Source organism: Pan troglodytes, chromosome 22 (genome assembly GCF_028858775.2).
Source record: "Pan troglodytes isolate AG18354 chromosome 22, NHGRI_mPanTro3-v2.0_pri, whole genome shotgun sequence".
Lineage (NCBI taxonomy): Eukaryota > Metazoa > Chordata > Mammalia > Primates > Hominidae > Pan > Pan troglodytes.
The window spans coordinates 35,754,259-35,775,344 of NC_072420.2; the positions used below are offsets into that span (position 1 = coordinate 35,754,259).

A 21,086-nucleotide genomic window follows, 5' to 3' on the forward strand; every position below is an offset into this window, starting at 1 on the left:
GGCTGTTTAAAACAACTCCAACTGCTTCCGTGTAAATGACGTGTTTGATCCTAAACTGAGAGGGTTAAGGGTCGGAACCCTGGGCCTCCCCAGAGGCTGCTGTGGGTCTGGGGGCCAGGACTCCTCAGGAAGAACCCAAGTTGGGTCTGAAGGTGACAGTGGAGGCCATTATCCCTGAGGGAAGACAGAAGAGGGAGCAGGGAGCAGGTGGGCCACCGAGCCCTGGCGTGTGTGCAGAAAGTGCTAAATAAGCCTGAAGAAGCACAACAAATCACAAGGATGCCCAGAATATAATCTCTAGTTTATAGCATGAAATTTTTACTTTCCTGTTAATTGTACATTCTGTATAAGAAAAGCAGGTTCCTTTCCTAAGGAGCTTTATGATTTTATTTTATTATTATTGTTTATTGTGGAGAATAATTAGCTTGCACATCTTTTAATTTGTCCCATGAAGATGTTTGCACAGCAGCCGTGAGAGGCTGGCCAGCCCCCTGCATTTCCATTGATCAGGGCACTCACATGGCTGGCTGTGAGCAGGCTTTGGGGGGAGAAAGTCATTTATGATTGCATCCTTCAGCATGCCGAACCCCTCCAGAAAGGGAAGGAACTTTCTGTGACTCTGAAGTAGTTTGTTGTAGAATAATCAGAGGAGAAATGCCTTTTATACAATAAAGGTGAAGGGGGAAAAGAAGGGGAAAAAAACCCCCAACTTCTTGACAAAAGGAATTGTCATGATGTCAGAGGACTGGTGACATGGACTTTGTGAAATGACAAATGTCTCTGCAGAAAGGCCATTCTCAAAGGCCAATCAGTAGGCGTGTGCATCTCAACTCTTGTTATGCCACCGACACTTAGTGGTATGAGGTCCTGTTTACATGAGTGACTGAGGCCACTGCTTGCTGTCACAGCTGAAACAACTGCTTCTGGGTACGATTTTTATTTTAGCCTCAGGAATAAGTGGATGAGAAGTGTTTGGGGCAAGCCTCATGGAAAACCCTGGCTAGGGTCAGTCAGGGTTGGGGTGGCCCACCCCTGAAGGAGGGACTCAGGTGGCAGGCCCCTGATTGCTGGGTACATCACTCTGTGGTTTCTTCTGTACATGTGTTCCACGGCCTGGACTGGGACAGGGCAAGAGATATACCTGGGACACAAAATTCAAGGTGGTATGCTCTCAAGCCCATGCAAATGCAAGGTCAGCCTTGTATAACAATGGGAGCAAGTGTCGCCTTAAGTTTGTCACAGGAAGTGCCTCATTTATGTCACCCTGATATCACCTTCGATGGATTCTCAGATTGATAAATGAAAACAACTGGTCGGTCAGGAAGAAGGCATAGCAGTGGTTTCTCCCCACCCCAGCATGTCACCATCGTCTTGGGAACAAGTTTGAGCACCCCTGGCTTAAAGGCGTGTTTCTTGTGGGCTGTCTGGGAACTGCCTGAACATCTCTCTCAGTTCTGATGGGAGAAACACGTGGGCAGGAGAGGTCTGGATACCAATGGTGGGGCCATAAAGCCACCAAATGCATCCAGAGTCAGAAAAGCAGTCCAGGATGGTGGCCAGTGCCCCAGCTTGGTGCCACCCCACAGCGTCGCCTCCTGTCCATGGGGCCTTGGCAAGGCTTTCGCTCTGTAAGGCTAAACTCCCTCATGTGCCAAACAGATATTCTCAACACCGACCTGTCCCCTCCACGGGCAGACAGACAGTGGGCTCTGCTGCAGGAACTGCCTCTGTTTGGACCCCACCTCCACCTTTCCCAGCAGCCTAACCACAAGCAGGTCACGTAACCTTGGCAGGCCACACTTCCCCTTCACTCAGTGGGATTAATAATGAGAGCACCTACTCACAGGGTTGTGCCAAAATTTTAATACAGTAAGGCAAGAAAATGCTTGGAATGGTGCAAGTGCCTTGCGCATAGCATATGCTCAATAAATGTTAGCTGTTATTACTATCAGTTTTAAAGTTCATAAACTCAGCCTTCTGCCAAAGAGCACCAAGATCACTTCTGCACTGCTACATGAGAGAGGCAGACATTTCTTTCTTTTTTTTTTTTTTTATCTTCATACATGCCCAGTTCCTGGAACAGCTTCGGGGCCACGTTCTTGAGGTTGGCGGAGATGGCTTTCCTGTCCCTAGCCTCCCTTTGGTGGCATTTTCAGAGTTACCTTGTACTTATTGACTTCCTCTGTGTGTCCATTGCTTTATACATATTGTCTCAAATCCTCTTGACAACCATGCAAGGTAGGGCTCATTCCCCTTGTTTACAGATGAGAAACTTGGGGCTCCGTGAGGTTCGATAAATGGCTCAAGTTCACACAGGTGGTGGATGCTGGTGACAGGGAGAAACCAACACCTCGATTCTAAAGCCCACAGGCTTCCTGCTCCCCGACCCCACCCCTGAGCTTGGGCCTATCTTCCTCCTGGCCTCCCTATCAAAGGCAACTCGTAGAAGAAGCCCCTGGTGATAAAGAAAACACGATTCCTCCTGGATCTGAGTGGAGTTTACACTTCAACATGGACTGAAGCCTCCAGGGAAAGAAATAAAGGTCTGTAGAGAGAAGCTACGTCCTGGTGAGCAGAGACATGACATTTGCTGGTATCTAGGAATTTTCTGATTCAAATTGGGGTGTCCATGGAGGGGTAGGAAAAACAACTAGTGCTTTTAAAATTTCATTTTAATTTCTATTTGGAGGAGGTATTATATAATGCACATACTATAATTATATCATTACAGGAATACAGCATACAATTTATAAGTAAATAACCATGCATAGATAGTGGGGCATGTGAAACAATATTTACTGATACGTGGCAAGATCAAGAGTCTGGAAATGGCTGATGTTCAGCATTTCAGCAGTTTCTGCTACACCTAGAGAAAGCTTCCTTGAATTCAGTACATCCTGGGGAGAAGTCCCAATGGATTCCCTAAGCATGGGAATTTTGAATGCTGGCCTCTGTGTGTGTGTGTGTGTGTGTGTGTGTGTGTGTGTGAAAGAGAGAGAGAGAGACCTTTATTTCTCCTGAGAGGCCACTTCTGAGCTTTGAATCAGGAGTGATGTGAGCATATATATCCCTAAGGGGAATTATAGTTTGGGTTCCAATTTTTATACAAAGATCTCCCACTTCCCAGGGCTCCTTCCAGAACTGAAGCCTGGCAGCCTTGGCCGAGGCCATCTCTGAACCCTCTGCATGGATGTGCACATTGGCTGTTGTGGTGGTTCAGATTTTGCCCTAGACCCTCATCAAAACCAACCTGGTTAATTGTAACATTGCCTAAGGAGCCAGGTGGGCAGGCACATGGTGGGTGCTTAACCAAGGTGGTGCTGGATTTTGGGGAAGAGAGAACATCCAAATGACAGCAGGGGCCGGTTACTCCTATGGCAACTGCATTTCTAACACAGCCTAAGGACGTTCTTAAGGACTCAGGGATTCATATACATTGCCCTGCCTAATGAGTTCACAACGTGAAGGGATTTAACCTGCAAAGGATTGTGTTATCTGAGCAATGCAAAGGGGAATTGAGGAGGATTAGGAGAAGTGTCTGCTAGTTATGTGCATGCTTGAATGGAATCCACCTCATAAATTCAGTGTCTGCAAAACTGTGGGTGACAGGAGCTGAGAAGACCTGGTTTCTCGTTCGGACTCTGGCACCAACCAGCTATGGAACCCTGGGCAAGTGAACCTCTCTGGTGCCCTAAGGTAGAGAAATGTCTAAAAATCACTCCAGCCAAATATTCGGCTCTTCCTTTCTAGCAGTTTAACAATATTTATAATTATAGATTTTTAAAAATAAAGTTATATAATTTTTAGATGCCAACTGAAACTATACAGAACTATATATATACATAACTCTATATAACTCTATGACACAGCACCTAAAACTTACAAAGCATCATATAGAACAATGTCTCATAGTTCATATGTCTCAGGGTTCACTTATTTTTTAAACAGATTTATTCACATCTGTAATACAATTATTTCTTTGTTTTGAATACAACCTGGAGGGAAGCATATGGGAGACACAGCCTTTATTTAAAAAAATGAAGTGATGATATGGAATGATTGACAGTTGGATAGAATTTTCATTGTTGGCACTTCTACTTCTTTATATGACCCTGCACCTTTCACAGTGCTAATATTTGTTTAAGGTTGCTTAACATTGTTCCTCTCCTCTAGAACTTTGGAAGTAAAAGCCATTCTGATCTTTAGAAACAGTAGATTCAATAATAATAATAAATAATAATAAACTAGAAGCCTGAGCTTCTGTTCCTACCTGTCAGTCAATGCCTAAATAATTTCATTTTCACCCATTCACCCATTCATTACATGAAAGGGGCTGGGATAAGAGAGAACACTCCTGAAGGGGAGGACTACTTTTTCTCCTCCTTTTAGTTCCTCCCCACTCTTGCATGGGTTTTATACACATATGTGGTTTCAGATTTTATGAATTCTATACTTTCAAAGTGGGTGAATGTCAAGTTCAGCTGTGACTGTTACCGAGCTGGATGAAGCTGCCCAGATGCAGCCTGCAGATGGTGTGGAATGAGGGGCTCAGTGCACAGAGTTCAAAGTGCAAACAGAAGCTGTGTAAGAAAGTGCAGCAAACTGTGGTTGGTGTTAAAACTGCTCCTGGAAAAAATGGCACTCAAACCAATGTATCTTAGTTGACCTAAACTCTCTTTTGCACATTCTGGGGCAGTAATAAGAAACAAACATTGATAGCTATACATATTATAAAATTTTGCACAGAAAAAGGGAAAGTGCTTCTCTCTTGAGCAATGAGTGCCACTCTGACATTTTTTGTCCCCCTTTAAAAACTCACCTAGGATGGGCCGAGTGCAGTGGCTCATATCTGTACTCCCAGCATTTTGGGAGGCTGAGGCGGGCAGATCACGAGGTCGGGAGATCGAAACCATCCTGGCCAACATGGTGAAACCCTGTCTCTACTAAAAATACAAAAATTAGCCAGGCGTGGTGGCACGCACCTGTAATCCCAGCTACTCAGGAGGCTGAGGCAGGAGAATGGCTGAACCTGGGAGGCGGAGATTGCAGTGAGCTGAGATGGGGCCACTGCACTCCAGCCTGGAGACAGAGCTAGACTCCACCAAAAAAAAAAAAAAAAAAAAAAACCAACAACAAAAACTCACCCACAATGGAATGTGACTATGGAATACCCTGCGGTGTGTTCAGAGCTCTGACTTCTGTTTGCTCTTTTTAACATAACCCCCATCTGGCAAGCTGACTGCTGCAAGATTTTCTGGGTCTTTCTTTAGGATATACTAACAATGAAAAACATATATATGAAAACCTGCACATTTTCAGAAGCACATGAGAGCTGATCAAGACCCACGTACCTCCCAAGGAGAGGAGATGACAGAGGCTGCTCTGTGGTGTTGCTCTCAGGCTATATTTGATTTATTGCTCAAATCTTATTATTTCATTCTCCATTCAAGACTAGCAAAGTTTCTTTTGAGAAGTCACAGTCTCTACGGAGGGTATTCTAACGCCCAGAAGTAAAAGTTGGATGTTGGCAAAGAAAGCAAAGTAGAATCTTTGCAAAATGTTGGAGCTGCATAGTTCTCTCTCCCAATGGACATGTTTCAAGACCGAATACGTTGAGTATTTGATTTAGAATCAATTTAACATGAACTTCGCATTTACGCAAAGCAGCATCAGTCTTGAAATCAGCAGAGCGATTGAGCAAGCCCAACTAGCAAACTGAGATTTCTATTTGTGATGACCTTTCCCATTTGAGGCCCCAAAAATGTCTTGGGGAACTCATTGTTTAAAAAGAAGTCCATCAAAAAACAGACACATATGGACCATGGCATGGGAGGGCAGTGCTGCATACAAAATCAACAATTCTCTAAATGAACACCGATCTTGCAGAAAAACAAAATGAAAGCAAAACAAAAAGAAATTTCTAATTTCAAGAGAAAAACTGAATAACAACTTTCTTTTCATTCATCCTTTCTTTCTTCTTTTTCTTTCTTTCTTTTTTTTTTTTTAACGAAGCAATGACTTTCTCAGGGAGAAAGATTTGCATCCATGCTGAGGAAATAGACAGGGCCAGTAATCACACAGCAACAATCATCTGTAACTTGCAGAAATTCAATGTATGAATAAGTGTTTAAAGCCTAGATAGAGGGCAATTATCTGGTTATCTATTTTTCATATTTCTATCAGAGATAAAAACATCTTTAGGGAAATTTATGAAGGGCCATTTGAAAGAAGGTTTCCCTCTTTTGTAGAAAAGAATTCTCTTAAAAATTAAAACAAATTTGGGAGGCTGGGTGATTTTTGAGAGTTTAAAAGAGTGAGGAAGATGGGGGGTGGGAAGCAACTATTTCCAGCTGCGAGAAACCGATCACCCTCACAGCAAGGTGTGGTGGCTCTTCCACATTCCCATAGATACAGGGCTGTCTGGTTTTCTATTGCTCATTCTAACTTGAGGAGATGCTCAAGTGTGATTTGGGGCTTTGACACTGAAAATAGGTGTGAACTTGGATCCATTTAACCTAGCCCCTTCCCCCACCTCATCCCTTCTCCTGTCCAGTTTGCTTTCAATGGGTCAAGAATAAATATTCACCCTTGGCATCCATCTGCAACTTCCAAGAGGGAATGAAGGAAGAACATAAAGTTTCTCTGCATTTGTTTCCAAAGCCCAGCTGGCACAGAAAACAAATGATACAAGATATGGCTGGGAAAGCACACAGCCTGTCTTTGTCACCAGGTCTGGCAGATGTGGCTCTGGGTTCACGAGACATCTGCTCCCAGCTACCTTCCTCTCTGCTTCCCTCCACTCTCCAGGCTTGAAAGTGACAACTCCACTGTCCTCGGTTCCCTCCAGCCAGAGGCCTGTGATCTAGTTGCGGCCTAAGCAATACGTCAGCGAAAGTTTGCAGAGAAGGGCTTCCCTTCCTGAATAAAAATACCAGGACCCACAAGAAGGGGTTGAGGCCTCCCATGTCCTTTCTGCCTGGACAGATCAGAGGTGCAGGCCATCTCTCCCTGGCCTCAGCATGGTGGGACCAAAACATAGGAGTGTCCTGCACCCCACCGTATCAGCCTGGACTGCTCACTCTGGAACTCCTGCCCGTCTGCTCAAGCCACTGTGGTCAGCTTTTCTCTACGTGCAGCCAAACATAATTTTCATGGGTAAACCTGAGCAAGGGCCTTACTCTTTCTGTCATTGCAATAAAATACATAATTTCCGTCATGTTTCGGATTTAGTGTTTATTCCTCCACCTTGGCTCCTTTCTGGCATCATTACTCAGTGTTATTGCAAGATGAGGGAGGGAGAGAAAGAGAGAGATTCAGAGAGCCAAGGGAGTATAACACGTGTCTCCCCAACAAAGAGTGAAGCCTGCGCAAGTGAGAGCAGTGTGTCTGAGCTTATCCTCCCAGCATGCTGAAGGTGACAGGAGGTTTTGAGCCCTGTTTTGTGTTCAAGAGCCAGCCTGTGTTCTCGGAAAGTACTCCCTGATTGTGTTCACGGTCAGCAAAGATCTCAAAGGAAATGCTCCCTTTTTACCACTCCAGGACATCCTAGTTATCATATTTTATGAGAGGGAAGAGGTCAAGAAAGACATACCTCTTTGGCTTGGCTGGAGGCTCAGCAAAAAGGCTAAAGAAGGGGACTGGTGGCATCTGATGGGGAGGAGCAGGGGAGGCCGAGAAACAAGAGTTGTGGGAAAAGTGCTTTGAACATTTTAGTATCTGTTCAGGCACCAGTGTAGCTTCCGAAGATTTCTTGAAAAATGGGAGTTGGAGAAACCATTACGAAAATGAGGGAAAATATCTCGCATTTGTGAAATGATGGGAGAACTATTTTCTAAACAGAAAAGAAAATATTTTTAAGCGGCTTTGTGTTATTAAGCTAAGAAGATTTGTGATGTGTTTTATGGTACCTCTTTCTGATGCATGTAAAGACTTCCAACAGGAACTTGGTAATTTAGATGCAAGCTTGTCTAGAATATTATTAGCCCATTTTGCAGAACTCAAATGAGACACAAAGACATCTATTGACTCATCTAGGTCACTAGGAAGTTACCTGAGAAACTGAAAATTTGCTTGAGTTTCCTGTGTGGGCCTCCTCTGCTGCCTCCAACAAGACAAGCCATCAAAGCTACCTTCATGTCTGGGCTTTGACAAAGTACATGATTACAAATGTTCCCAAGGAGCAGGGAAAATGGGAGTCTCTCAGAGGCCCAGAGAACCTGCTCAAAGGTATACAGGCAAAATGGCCTTTTCCTTAAGAAGAGCCTTGGAGAAAATAAAGCTACACCAGCAGTCTCAATGAAAAGAGACATCTCTGTTGTCCTTGTGTGTTCAGATCAAAGACTTAGCATGACATCGTGCCCCAACTAGCCTCCATATTTAAAATCAAAACTTGTTAAGTTGAATTTCATAAAGGGCTCTCGTTCTTTTTCCACAAGGGAAGGAAGGCTGACCTGCTGTTGAAAAGCCCTTAGGGTGGACTGAGTTACCCACTGCTGTCCATGCCCATGTGGGATCCTGCAGCTCTAACTTTGCCCAGGCTGTACTCTCGGCCTCCACCACTCTTCCTTCTTTTCTTTGTTCCCAACTTCCCCTCCCCCAACTCCTGTGTCCCTCTCTCCAGGGAGCCTCCTGTAATGTCCTCCAGGGCATTGTGACCTCTCCCTCCCTAGAGCAGACAGCGGTTGACTGGCTGCCTTCTTAGATAACTGAACATTGATAGCCACCATTCAGATTTATTGCTTATTTTATATGGCTGGGCAAAGCACCTTACACAGATTAATTCGGTCCACACAGCTACCTTAATAACAGGTACTATTGCAATCCTTACTCTGCAGATGAGGAAACTAAGGCTCAAGAGAGAAGCTCTATATGCTATTTGATGAAAGCCAGAAAAAAGAAAAGAAAGAAAAGGCCATCACTGTGTCATCTGAGCACATTCCCTGCACAGACCTCCTGCCATTGCTTTCTCTAATAGCAGGTGCTCTTATGCCTCCAGACTCTTCTCTCTAGGCCTTGGGCTCCTTATTAAAGTCTGTGTGTGCACAGCAGCTGTGCAGCCCTCCTCTGTCCCAGCATCTCACCAGGCTTGATTTCTCAGTAAAGGGCTACATATTTTCTGAGCACATCTTTCGGATCTATTTTGAGAGAATGTAGGAACGTCTCAGCTACTCATTTGCTTTCAAAAGCTCAGAAAGGCTTCTTGCCATTCAGAATCGGGTCAGTTGCTGTTTCCAAAGGTGCTTCTGCTACTGGTTGCTCCATGCCCCTGTACTCGGTGTGTGAGCAGCTGTGGGGCCTCCTACAGCCCCCTAAACCCCACTAATAAAGTCAGTCTGAAGTACAAAGACAATCCTCCCCAAGAAAGCAGAGCCAAGAGGAGGTTTCTTTGGGGCGGCTGCCATTTGCTCTTTTAACACTTAAACATTTCAAAATTACTCGTCATTTTCTACAGTTTCTTAGCGTGCAAACAGTCTAAATGGCAAAGGCATGATTGTGAGTTTAGATAGCTTTATCACACCTTTTTTTTTTATAGTTTCAAAATGTGTGGGCAGTTTCAGATGTGAAACTCCGTCTCACAAAGGAGGAACTACAGTCTGATTCTTTAACATCCAAGAGAGCAGCCAGGATGCCCCATCCCACAGTTTCCTTGTGGGCCAGGGTGAGTCAGATTTGCTAAGACCCACTGTTAGGGACTGCAGTATGTCTCCCTAGAATTAATACATTGAAGTCCTAACCCCAAGGTGCTCATAATTTGACACTATTTGGATATAGGGTTTTAAAATGACGCCATTAGGCTAGCCCCAATACAATGCAATTGGTATCCTTATAAGAAGAGATTAGGAGACAGACACACACAGAGGGATAACCATGTGATGAAACAGGGAGAAGGGAGCTGTCTGCAAAACCAAGGAGAGAGGCCTCACCAGAAATCAGCCTTGCCGACACCTTGATCTCACACCTCCAGTCTCCCTCCAGAACTGTGTGAAAATAAATTTCTGTGGCTTAAGCCTGAAGTCTTAAGATCTTAAGATCTTAAGTGTTCAGTCAAGCCAGAAGAAGTGTCTTAATAAATATTCTTCTGAAAAGAGCGGCAAGCCGATGCTTAGAGAAGAACATACTTTATACATGCAGCTTTGTACTTGGCAATTCCCTTTGAAAGACTGCTTCAGTGGGGTAAACTTGAACCGCTGAGAAGACAAGCAGGGAGTCGGTCTCGCTGAGATTTTTACCTGTGGTTCTAGGAACGCAGAGGCATGTGAGTGTTCAGGCTTTGCATAGACCACTAAGCCACTTCTAAGAACAAGGCTACCTGAGCCATTTTGCAAAAATATGTACATGCCGAGGCTTTTCCTCCCCACACCTACCTCAACTCTTTCTGCCGACACACTGCACTTTTCAAGGGAACCCAAGTTTGGGTTCAGCAAGAATTTTACGTTGCACACCATGTGTGATAATTCCAGGGAATTTCAATCGCATCTTGTCTTCTTTCCTAAGCAAATTCGGTGGGAACCTGGTGTGGTGTGATAGAAAAAGCCCCGAGTTCTCTGTGGTAGACCACATCAATTTCATGTGCCAGTCTCTCAGACTCCGGCTTGCCTCTCTCAAGGAAGGGAACAATGGTTTGCTTGGCTTCACTCCTCTCTTTCCCCCCAGTTTCCACATGGGTATCTGGCTAAAAATGAGTTACAGGTTTCCTTCTGTGAGAATTGCATGGACTGATAAAGTACCATCCCAGGAAGAAAACAAAGATGCTGTCTTCCCTTTCGGCTCACAGTTGCCGTTGGGGAGGGAACACATGCTGTAAATTACAGGCAGCCAGAAGTGACCGCATTGACCACTGTGAGTGGCCCAGCTATGGCAACAGGCTGAGAACTCTGGGGGAGAGCCATTTGTTGGCAGGGATGGTGATTCTTCTAGCATCAAGCTCTAAGATGATGACCAAACGGTATCAAAAGAAATGATATTTTGCCACCTCTCCGGCTTGGGTGAATGATGTGGACAGTTAACCTGGACAATTTAAACCTTCATGTTGATGGATCACTTGGATGAAATTAACCAGGAAATTGCCAAGATTTCACTTGGCCCTCTGACATCAAATCTCAATATTATATTACCAAATTAGAGATTCTAAAGAACCCTGAGTTCCTTTCACTGAAAGGAAGGAGTGGAAAAACCTTTCCAGATGATCCCTTTTGAGTCTTGCTGCGAGCTCAGGCCCTCCCTACACTGCCTCCGTGAAAGCTAACCGACCCTTGTTCCTAACCTAGCGCAGGTCAGCTGAGTGTCCATCGGGCACAGGAGCCCTGGGCTTGTCCGGGAGATAGCCAGACTCCTGCTATTTCCTGATGTCTACATAGCTCAGCGTGTCCCTCACCATCTTTGCTGTTGGCCAGTAAGGAGAGCCCCAGGGGCCAGCACTGCACACTGAAACCCAACCTATTGCTCAATGGAATGCTTAAAAATTTCCTGAATCTGCCTTCCTGAGTTGATAAAATAGGAAACAATACACGTTCTGAGGGGGTACTGAAAGCAGAGGAAAGCCAGGAAGATCTTTTTTTTCTGTTATTCTATACAAATATTGCTTCCTCTGCTTGTTAGCAGCCCAGGGGAAATGCAGCCAGGGAGCCGTTTGCAGCTTTTCACCAGTGGCCGGTGTCTCTGTGTTACCAACCAAACGACGCTGCAAGACTAGTGACTAACGCACGTCTGCATGATTCAACTTCACTAAAATTCCCTCTGCTGCCAGTAAAGAAGCACTTGAAAACTCTTTAATTTGAAACTTGAGCTTGGTTAATGACTTGTTTTCTTCTCTTTCTCTTTAACTTCTCTCTTGCCATCTCCAACACACACACACACACACACACACACTCTCTCTCTCTCTCTCTCTCTCTCTGTCTCTCTCTCTCATCAAGTTTTTTAATTTCAGGGACCCGGAAACATACAGCCCCGTGCATTCACAATAGCATTTGCTGTGATAAAGTGGCCGGCAAGCCCTCTGCATTCCCCTGCTCACTTAGCTGTATGAATAAATAATGAGTCACAGATACAATTTGGGTGCTCAAGAGAGTTTGTAGCCAGAAAATTAATTATTCTCCCATCCCAGCCCACTCCATCTCAGCTTTGCCAAACCATCAAGATACACTTTGCAGGCACTGGTCAGAGTGCGTGCCCCGACGCACACGGCAATGCCTTTGTGACATTTTATGTTATTATTTTTGTTTGTTTAAGCACAGCCCTCTTTTACCACGAAAGATACACAAAACGCACATGCACACACATACTCACACACTCACAGCTCAACCACAGCTTTGTCCATTTCAAGAGGCTGGTTTCAAAAATGGAGACAGGTTTTCCACCCTGGCTGTTCCTATTCATAAGCCTGTGATCTAACGACTTAAGCTGCGAGAATGCTTAACTCAGGAAACTTCTCTATTGCCCTTTTCCAGAGAGACCTCGGTATGCCACAATTTGCTTCCTTTCTCTCTTGAAAGATGCTGGTTGTCTCTTTGCATTGAGGCTACAAGGAAAAACACAGCACAGCCCCATGCTGATGATTTTAACCTAACCAAGTCTGTCAGTCTCCTGTACTCTCTGCCTTACAGAGACAGCTGCCTTGCCACTTTGGCCCTGAAGTCCCCAGGCTGGTGCAAGGCTATCTGAGAGCCTCCGCCTCCTGCCCCACACTGGCACCAGCCCTCCTGGCTGGCTCTGTGCATGTGCCTGCTAAGCCCCAGGGCAGGCTGCATTCTGGGCCACACAGCATGCCGAGTTAAGGATAACTCAGACACAGGCATTCCGGGCAAGGGACAGCAAAATAAAACCCAGGGAGCTTCGTGCAAGCTTCATAATCTCTAAGCCTTTAAACAAGACCAGCACAACTTACTCGCACTTGACAAAGTTCTCACGCACCGACTGAACACTCCAACAGCATAACTAAGTATTTATTAAAACATTTCTGAAGAGCTTCCATCTGATTAGTAAGTAATCCAATAGACTTGTAATCATATGCCTCAGTTTGAATTCCTCTCACAAACAAGACAGGGAACCGGCAGGCACCGAGGCATCTCTGCACCGAGGTGAAACAAGCTGCCATTTCATTACAGGCAAAGCTGAGCAAAAGTAGATATTACAAGACCAGCATGTACTCACCTCTCATGAAGCACTGTGGGTACGAAGGAAATGACTCAAATATGCTGTCTGAAGCCATCGCTTCCTCCTGAAAATGCACCCTCTTCTGAAGGCGGGGGACTCAATGATTTCTTTTACCTTCGGAGCGAAAACCAAGACAGGTCACTGTTTCAGCCTCACCCCTCTAGCCCTACATCTCTCTTTCTTCTCCCCCCTGCTGGATACCTCTGGGACTCCCCAAGCCCTATTAAAAAATGCACCTTTGTAAAAACAAATATTCAAATTGTTAAAGATTAAAAAAAAAAAAGCCAGCGCCGCCTTGGCTGTGGGTTGGTGATGCTCACCACGCTGCGAAACCCTGTGGTTTGCATTCAGTGTGATTCGTCCTGCCTGCTGACCACTATGCTGGGTTCAGACTTCTGACACTGCCAGGCTACCCAACTTGTGGTTCTGTGGTTGTTTATGAGGCCCAAAGAAGTTTTCACACAACCCAAATTACAAATTTAACTGTTCCCCTTTCCACAGCCCATCTCAATTGGTTCTTGCCAATCATGTGACTTAAGTGATGTCAATTTTTTTTTTTTCTTTTCTGAGCAATGCCCTTCCTTCCCTCCACCTGCCCTCCCCCAGGCTGTGCAAGAAAATAGCCGAGTAGACTTTGCAAGAGGGGGGGATGTAGAAAAAAGTGACTCAGTCACTTATTATATCTCAATGGTCTTTGCTGATTTAGTACAACTCGGCTCCTGTTGTTATTTGTGGTTTTTGGAACTACTGATTATTTTGATAAAGATTTCATTGCTGCTTATTCAATAGTAATTCAACGCTGGCATCAAGCCGCTGCTCCGACAGGATGTGGATCCCATCATTTAAAATGCTAGGCATCAGCTCCGGGAGAGTTAAGTCCTTGGTAAAGTCTATCATGGCATAAGTGAAACTATAAAAGGGAAAAATAAATAAAAAGAAATGTTTTGGTGAGAGTCTGACCCCTACAACGGGCTGGCAACTCACAGGTATTTTAAAGCCTGGGAAAGGGAAAGAATTTTACTTTTGAAATAAAAAGACTATTTTAATGAAACCAAAATTATGTGGTTTTATTCCCCCTAAATGGACAACTTTAGTATGTATCTCTTTCAGTAAAGAGATAAAATCATAGTACAGTCTTAACACACACACACAAATTAGGAAGCTAAAGGAAAACAAAGCAGAGAGAATTTCTGTATTTGGGACAAAGCAGTGGTTACTCTGCAGATGTTTATTTGTGTTGTCACTTGGGAAAGCTCCCTGTATTGCCTTTCTCTAGTTCAATTCAAATCAATAGGCTAATTTACACCTGTAGGTAAAACTACACTTTGAGCACATGAGGATGTCACAATAGAAGGGGAACCAGGAGGAGACACTTCTCCTGGGGCTGACTAATGAATATTATATAGCGCGTCCTCTACCTTAGAAAGACATGCCTGTTTGAAGATGCTAAAAATAGGATAATCTTGTAAGTGGGCAAACCACTGTGGTCACACGTATTTCATTTTCCGGCCCCACTGGCTTTACCTGCTGACAACTAAAACGTCATTTTGTTTTGTAGTTCCAAGATGAAGAAAGGCTTATTTTCCTAATTTACTACCTTATTCATTTGGCTCTGCTCTGCCTACATCCGCCATAGCACTCTGCGCACGTGAAATTTCGACACACAGGGTCAAGAGAACCTGTGTGATGATGGGTTGTAAATGCCAGTCCTGGATTCTAAGCTGCAGTAGCCAGCACAGGCACTTTAGAAAGGCTGAACTCCCACAACACTCCCTCGGTTTTCCCTCATCCACTTAATTTCACACACACGAAGACCCACAACGATAGTAGCTTCCATGGCACAAGTCTTTCAAAAGGAACAGACACAATTTTTACTTACTCCTGTTTTGACTAAAGCAGGAATTGAAACTCAACAGACCGCTTTCTCTTACACTTGTGAGAAGTTAGCTGGCCACATGTTGACACTTTGCTAACATCTAAAAAAGAATAATAGTGCTACATCTCTTTTATGAGGCTCGTGAATCTTTAAATGTGATGCGTGTTTCATATTGCTTCTCAGTGCAAATCCCCTGTGAACATAATGAACATAATGGGCCTGTGTTGTTACCCTCCCTAATAAAGTCAAGCCTGAGTTGAACCCCAAACCAGGTTCATTTTTCTCTCCCACACTTAATATTCCCTGGAAGGGCCCTAAGAGCCGAGGGCTGTAATGTGCAGCTGCCACTGCAGAGTCGACTCACACTTAATAATGACTTAGCAATTCAAGGGGCCATACAGAATATCCTTGGGAGATTTAATTTTAGAAACTCCCCAGATGCTTTTAGCCTTAGGTGTCCAGATGCTTAGGAGGAGGGTTTGGATGTGGTAGTGAACGGCCTGAATTCTCAACTTTTCTCTTTGGGCCTAGCTCTAGCCAGATATCTATTTCTTTCAGTGGGGTCTTTGTAGGACAGGTTAGAGTGTAAAGACACTCTAAGGCTGGGGCTCGTTGAAGCCTCACTATACGCTGTCATCTTCGGGACTGAGGTTTCAACAGGGCACCAGGGGGCAGAATGCAAAGGTCTGCACACTGGCCCTGCACGGCCTTCCTGGGCGGGGTTAACAGCCACGGCAGCCGCAGCATAACTTCGCAGCTTGGTGAGGCAACAGTTGGAGCTTTTCTGGGCACCCTCCAGGTCATGACAATAAGTAAAGCCTCAGCCAGCTGCTGGTGAACTTGGCCTTACCACTTCCCTAGGAGCCCAAGACAAAAGGGCACGTCTGTCATCAATGAACCGCCTGGAGAAATACTTAATCCTATCTTAACTCGAACGGTTTAGGATTCTTTAAGTTTGTGTATTGACCCACACCCTCTGTCCTAGTTCCTGCAAGTGACTCAGACCCTGGGTTTCTGGCTTGGGGATTGTACCCAAGAGTCTGCAGTGGACTGTGGCTTTGCCAAGGAATTGGATGACAGTTTTCATTCTCGCTCATATTGGCTGCAGCTTCTAAATGCCACCATGGGTGGGGGGGCGGGGTGGGGAGAAAATGCTCAGGTGTCTTTTTTAATGGCCCTATGAAAATACTAGAAAGGGTTGAAAGATGTTTACCTGCATAACCCTGTAATTAATGTATAGACTTCTGCGTGCAGTCCAATCCAATCAAAGCACTCTCTGTTAGGGATATTCATTACATGATTGCCGCATGCTATCTCTGAACTCCACATGTCTATTATAAAGTAGATTCTCTGGCCAGAAAATGGAGGCAGAGATGGACCACCCAAATTGGATGGAGTCTAAAATCCCAGGAGGACAATGCTACTGAATTTTCTCTAGGTAGTGTGGATTTTCCTTATTTTCTAAATCTGTTTTCTAACAGATGTCCTATTCAGAAACTTCCATGCTGTGCTGACAATGAGGTCAGGGATGATTTTTAAATTGGGACGTAGACATCAAAGCTTCATGGGATGACTATAACCTGCTTTTGGCAAATCCAATGGTTTGAGACAGCTAGGGAGCCCTAGAAGCCCAGCTATTAAAGATGTTCTTTCCTGGACACTCATGATGGTGCCCACACAGGACACATCTCTCTTCCGCACAAGCCTCTCACTTCTTTAGATAAAGGTGCAATTCAAATTTAAGCTACCCAAGACTTTATTTTTTTTGAGACAGAGTCTTGCTCTGTCGCCCAGGCTGGAGTGCAGTGGTGCGCTCTCAGCTCACTGCAAGCTCCGCCTCCCAGGTTCACGCCATTCTCCTGCCTCAGCCTCCCGAGTAGCTGGGACTACAGGTGCTCGTCACCACGCCCGGCTAATTTTTCGTATCTTTAGTAGAGACGGGGTTTCACCGTGTTAGCCAGGATGGTCTTGATTTTCTGACCTCGTGATCCGCCCACCTCGGCCTCCCAAAGTGCTGGGATTACAGGCGTGAGCCACCGCGCCCGGCCTCAGAATTTACTTCTTAACCTTGCCTAGATGAAGAGGTATTGTTGGGGAAATATGATTTCAAAAGGAAAAAAGAAAGAAAAAAGGCAGACATTGAAACCAACCTGTCACTTGAATGTTATGTAATGATATGAAGAGCAGCCAGGGAGAATTATTTCAAATGAAAGAGTTTCAACTGCTTCCTCCTCTGCTTGCAGACTGCAGGTGAGCAGTGTCGATGGCACCCAGGAACTTGCTGAGACTCTGCATTGCGGGCTGTATCCCAGGCCTACTGAATGAGAATCTGTATTTTTACAGTTCCTCGGATGATTCTATACACATTAAAGTTTGAGAAACATTGCTGAGGAAAGCCTTGCATCTATTGGAATTTAGTAGAGAAATAATAACACGGTGTTTACATTCTTTGAGATGTCTTTTTCTTCCTTTGAGCTTTCTGAAACTTTTCTACTTTGTTGCTCTGACATAATTTTGTAAGCCCTGGATGTTTCTAGACAGCAGAAACCCACAAGAGGCAAGGCCCACGTCCTCTAAGGTAGCATTTTCTTGGATTGTCACTCGGACCTCTCATCTCAAGTGCCGTGTTTGGGTCAAGTTTACAGTTTGAGGTTTGACACACAATGTAGGGAGGCTCTCCCTGTGCTCCATCTGCCTAGCTGGTGGCCATGTGTATATAAGCAGAAGGCTTTTTCCTCTGGGGGCACCAGACTCTCAGTTTTCACCTAGTCTGCAGTTTGGAAACACATCAATCCTGTGAGTTCTTCCAGACACACAGCACGTGTCCACGTGGCAGGCAGCGTCGCAGGTGGCCTTGCAGTCCTGCCATGGGCTGTCCCCCTCCCAGAGGGTTGCCTGGCCCCGCTCTCCAGCCACTGCCTTGCCGAGGTCATGCCCTCCTTTGCTGCAAAAGAAAGGGCCCACTCTTGAATTGTGCTTCCTTGGAACAGCCAAGCCTCCCAGGTTCCAGAGGCTCCATTTGTGCAGGCACCCAGGGGTTTGGCTACTTCTCTCAGATGCATCTGGGTCCTTTCAGGCTGCTCTGGGCCAGCAAGCTTGTTTAAAATAGCTTCTCCTTACAGAGTTTTGGCCCTTCTGCTTCTGGTGGCATTTGAAACCAGGAGGGTAAAACTGGAAAACTTAAACAAACCCTCTTTGAATGTTAGAAATGTTCAGCATTCGAGGTTTGGTCAAATGATGGAAAACATTCCGGGTTGGTACTGAACTTTCCAGCCAGTTCCTCCAACCTGACGCTAATTATAGCCTGAGATCCAGGCAGAGAAAGCAAAGGGAAATGAGGAAACTAAAATTACTTGGAGTTAGAGAAGCCAGAGTTCATGTTGGTCAGATAATGTACAATTCAATACTTCAGTTTATGTGGCAAATAATGGTTAATATCCCAAGTCTGATCAAAGCACCTGGATTCAGGAACTTTGCACTCTTATTGAAATGCTACTTCTTTTCCCTGGGGTAGGCAAATTACCAAACTTTCACATGGCTATTTAGAAACTAAAGCATAACACTGCTTTTTTCACTGGGGTGCTATGAGGGTCAGTAACTGGACTATGAAAAGTGGTTTTGAATGGAATAAGAAAGAGATCTGTGGTTGACATTTCAATATGGAAACATCCAATATGTGAATTTTAATATTTGCACTTGCCAGGGATTATAAAGGCATGACTTTAGGGCTCTAACTGAGAGGACCCAGTAGGATCGAGTTGAAAATACCCTCTGTAGTTGGTGCTACAGAGATCTTTAGTATTCACCACTTAATTTTTGAATTAAATGTTCCTTTGAAATAATAATACTCAGCTCTACAGATTCAGGCTAAAATTCTTTCAGATCCTCAAAATGTCCAAATCAAATAAAAATATCAACTCAACTGAGAAACAAAATATTGTACTTAAAATTGTGTGGTGTGTATTTTAATTTCCTCCTCTCTAAATTCCCTTTCCTTCCTCTTGCCAGTATAGAAACTGGCTGGATTTTTGGAAGGAGAGCAGGAAGAATGATCTTGTCTATGTTCTGGTTCTGATTTCATTTCTTTCTCAAGTTTTTAGTTTATTCAAAGCAGAAGGAAGAAATCACCTTGTACCCCACATTAACGTAACTATAACTACCAGGATATGATCTTTCAAGCATTTGGGGCTGATAGTGAATGATCCATCACATAAAGCCATCACTGGCTCTTGAAATATATGTGGATGTATGTATATGTATTGTATATTATATATGATATTATATTACACATATATGTATTACATATCATGTATACTATTTATTTATTTATTTATTTTGGTAAGAATATTTAACATGAGATCTACCCTCTTAACAAATTTTCAAGTGTACAGTATTGTTAAAAATACTTCTATATAGGCATTATGCTGTACATCACATCTCTAGAAAGTAGTCATCACGTCTAATTAAAACTATGCCAATTGAGCAATTTCAGATTTCTCCCTCCTCTCCTGGTAACTTCTGTTCCACTTTCTAATTCCATGAGTTTGACTATTTTAGATACCTCATATTAAGTAATATCATGCAGTATGTATCCTTCCATGGCTGGCTTATTTCACTTAGCATAATGTTCCCTGGGTTCATCTATGTTGTTGCATATTGCTATACTTCCCCCTTTTTTAAGGCTGAATAATTCCACTATATGCATATAACCATATTTTCTTTATCCACTCATCTGCCAATGGACATTTAGGTTTTTTCCACATTTTGCCTATTGTGAATAGTGCTGCAATGAACTTGGGAGTATAAAGAAACATCTCTTTGAGATCCTGATTTCAATTCTTTCGAATAAATACCCAGAAGTGGGATTCCTGGATCATATAGTAGTTTTATTTTTAATTTTTGAGGAACCTTCACATTGTTGTCCATAGCAGTTGTACCATTTTGCATTCCCACTAACAAGTATAATATGTGTGTGTGTATAATGTTTGTGTGTGTATATATATATGTATATACACACATATGAAATCAAATATATATTAATTGAAGATACTGTTTCACACACAAGGCTTGTATCTGAGATACTAATCCTTCCAGGATAAGATAATTTGGAGAATTAGCAAGCATTAGCAGAACTAAAGCGTTATTGGGAGTAAAAAGGAAGAGTATTCTTCTGGTTTCCATAGTCAGAGGGCAATGATATTTGTGTGCCAGACACATCAGAGCTATAAAGGCCTTCGATTATTGTGGAATATTACTCTTAGTTGGTCTCCCTGTGCTTATTTCACATTTTAGCATTGTTCGTAATTCTCTAACTTTATATTGAAAATGAAGTCCCAAGGATATTATCTTTTGCCCACATGGACTGCATGGTGTGTGAACTGAGCCTTCAGACCTTACTCAGACTCAGAGTTGATGCTGAACAGACATTAGGGGGTTTCAGAAATTACCTGCAGCTCTTAAAGAAATTCTGAGCTACTTGGAAATTTTATTTCTTATGTCTGCATTAGTATTGTCATCAATGAACAGAAGTTCATGGAGCGTGCACTGTCAAATTTTGCAGGTGATCTTCAACCTATTCCTGTGGTGCTTTTGTGTTTAAACAAAGAATCCCATCATTATCCTTTTGATTGGTCTCACTTGCCAATTTCTGCTACTTTTAAATCACATTTCCATGATTGATGGACCTCTTTTCTATCTACCCCTCTATATTTGCTATGGCCATACGTATTTACGTGTGTACACACACACACACACACGTGTATATGTGTATACATATACATATGCATGTATGTGTGTATTTAGCTTTATCTTCTCCTCAAAACCTAACTGTAAGAGCCCTTCCTCCATTTCCTTATCTATTAGAGTTTACATTTGGGTCTGTCCCCCGACACCCTGCTTGGGCTCATGATTTTTATGCTTTTATATAATTAGTGTGTAGCATGCTCCAACGATCATAGCAACATTGCTTTCCTGTGATCCTATAATTCTTTTTTTTCCTTTTTTTTTGAGATGGAGCCTTGCTCTGTCACCCATCTGGAGTGTAGTGGTGCGATCTTGG

General features: G+C 43.8%; 1 protein-coding gene across 6 annotated transcripts in view; it reads right to left on the bottom strand.

The window, feature by feature from the left end:
* The window catches only part of RUNX1 (RUNX family transcription factor 1), a 282,725-nt gene that overhangs the window by 253,437 nt on the left and 8,202 nt on the right, over positions 1–21,086 (bottom strand). The window contains exons 1-2 of one of the 6 annotated variants that reach the window (XM_063803643.1): positions 13,473–13,665; positions 13,150–13,266 (exon numbers count right to left, since the gene is read on the bottom strand). In XM_063803643.1, the coding sequence (XP_063659713.1) occupies positions 13,150–13,207 (58 nt within the window). In that variant the 5' untranslated portion in view covers positions 13,208–13,266; positions 13,473–13,665. Of the gene's footprint in view, positions 1–13,149; positions 13,358–13,472; positions 13,666–21,086 lie in introns of those variants that run through there. The other 5 variants (XM_063803645.1, XM_003949162.6, XM_016938507.4 and 2 more) reach the window with 5 other exon arrangements.